This window comes from Elephantulus edwardii, unplaced genomic scaffold (assembly GCF_000299155.1).
Source record: "Elephantulus edwardii isolate Elephantulus edwardi_28Jun2011 unplaced genomic scaffold, EleEdw1.0 scaffold00065, whole genome shotgun sequence".
Taxonomy (NCBI): domain Eukaryota; kingdom Metazoa; phylum Chordata; class Mammalia; order Macroscelidea; family Macroscelididae; genus Elephantulus; species Elephantulus edwardii.
The window spans coordinates 11,822,259-11,824,409 of NW_006399815.1; the positions used below are offsets into that span (position 1 = coordinate 11,822,259).

Consider the following 2,151-nt stretch of genomic DNA (forward strand, 5'->3'; position numbering starts at 1 on the left):
AGACCTCTTTGTATTCTTTGCAGTCCTTAGTATATTCAGTACTCTTCTTCATAACCGTAACTCAAAGGTATCAATACTTTTATCATCTTTACTCGTTGTCCAGCTCTTTGATGCATAGGAAGTAATTGCAAAGATCTCATACACCTTGGTATTTAGACTTACATCATTAATTCTCACCACTTTGGAGAGAGCTCTGACCACAGATTTTCCTAATGCAATTTGTCTTTTGATTTCCTGACTGCTGGTACCAAGAGTATTGGTTGCGGAGTCAAGTAAGTTTAAATTGTTAATAACCTCAATCTCTTCTCTATCAATCATGATGCTACCAATCCGCCCAGTGGTGAGAATCTTTGTGTTCTTGATGTTGAGCTTCAAACCATATTAAAGACTGTAGTCCTTGACCTTCTGCAGCAAGTACTTCAAGTCCTCCTCAGTTTGGGCAAGCAAGTTTGTGTCATCTGCATATCACAGGTTGCTGATGAGTCTTCCTCCAATCCTGATGCTTCTTTCCTCCTCATAAAGTCCAGCCTCCTGAATTAACTGTTCTGCATATAGTTTGAAAAGATATGGAGACAGGACACATCCTGACACACTTCTTTCCTGATTTTGAACCATACAGTGTTTCCTTGCTCTGTTCTAAGGACTGTTTTCTGGTCTGAGTGTAGATTTTGCAGGAACACAACCAAGTGTTCTGGATTTATGTTTCTCCTCACAGTTGGCTAGGACTTGCACTTATCAACACAGTCAAATACCTTTGTATAGTCAATGAAACACTGGTAGACATTCCTCTGGTACTCTTTGCTCAAATTGTTATAGATAAAGAATAATAGAACTAGAATTAGAGTCAGGAAAATAGGGTTTCTCTTGTTAATGCAAAGGAAGAATGGAAAAGTGGGAAGCATGCATAGGCTGCCCAAATATGGTATTTGAAAATACTAACCTAAACTGGAAAAAAACTGAAAATTAAACTTTGGTGAGTGGGTATACTTAGAGTGGCACCCTAAGACAATGTACATCATTACTCCTCAGTTATGGTATAACTCCCCAAACAGTAGAGATTTGATTTATGAAAATCCTTATTGCATTCTCTCCACTCTCTCTACACTTTACTCTCGCTACTCACACTTGAATCCATGTGTACATTAAATTATAAATGTCTTTTGAGAGATCATAGTATAGATGTCTACAAAATTATAGTTTTAAAATCATGGGATGCATTTAATGAAGAATATTGTAGTTTATAATTCTAAATATTTACCTTATTACAGAGTCTCATAGAATATGCAAAGATTTCTATTTTTCTCCTCTTGTACTTATGTGAAAACATTATTTTTAGGATTTTCTGTTTTGATACAGAATATACACATATGCATGTAATTTTTGATGAGTCACTTACTTTAACACATCATTCACTTTTCTTTACATTCATCAATACAACTTAAAAAGTATATTCTACATACCTGCACCATCTGTTTTAATTCTATTTGACGGTATACTGGGCTCCCCTATGCCTAGAGTATTGGTTGCTACTACACGAAACTCATACTCCATCCATGGGATTAAATCAACTGCTTTTGCTGCTTCCATATTTCCTTCAATAATTGGAGGATCTAAATAAAAGAAACAATAAAATGGTTAATGAAATAATTTATCAGATAAATAATGTCTGATTTTTATTTTTCTCTCTTGAAAAAATGACACATAACTTGTATTGTTGGTGGCTTTGTGGACAATGAGCTGTGCTGCCAACACAAAAACTCACGATTGGAACTCACCAGCTACTGCACGGGAAACAGATGGACAATCTCCTCCTGTGCAATTATAGCCTCTTAATACCCACTGGAAGGTCTGATTTGGTTCGTACTCAACAGTACATAACAATAAGAACACATAGAGTTGTTTGTTGTTGTTATGTGCCATCGAGTTGCTTGCGACGCATAGCGACTCTGTGTACAAGAGCTCTAAACGCTGTTCTATCAGGGGGGAAATAATAAGACTTGACGTGAAAATGTTAAACCCAAGGGATTGAGAGAAGAGATATGCATAAGTATCACATCTTTAGTTAACTGTGGTAGGAGAACAAAATTCCTATGTTGCCATTTCCTGAATTACACCTCGATTAATAATGGTTTGTAACCTGTAGGTGAAACC

At 36.3% G+C, this 2,151-nt stretch overlaps 1 protein-coding gene across 2 annotated transcripts in view; it reads right to left on the reverse strand.

Annotated features, from left to right (window-relative positions):
- Positions 1-2,151, reverse strand: part of CNTN1 (contactin 1) — a 241,776-nt gene that overhangs the window by 97,912 nt on the left and 141,713 nt on the right. For both annotated transcript variants that reach the window (XM_006888198.1, XM_006888197.1), the window contains one exon: positions 1,461-1,610. In XM_006888198.1, coding sequence (XP_006888260.1) covers positions 1,461-1,610 — 150 coding nt within the window. The remainder of the gene's footprint in view (positions 1-1,460; positions 1,611-2,151) is intronic.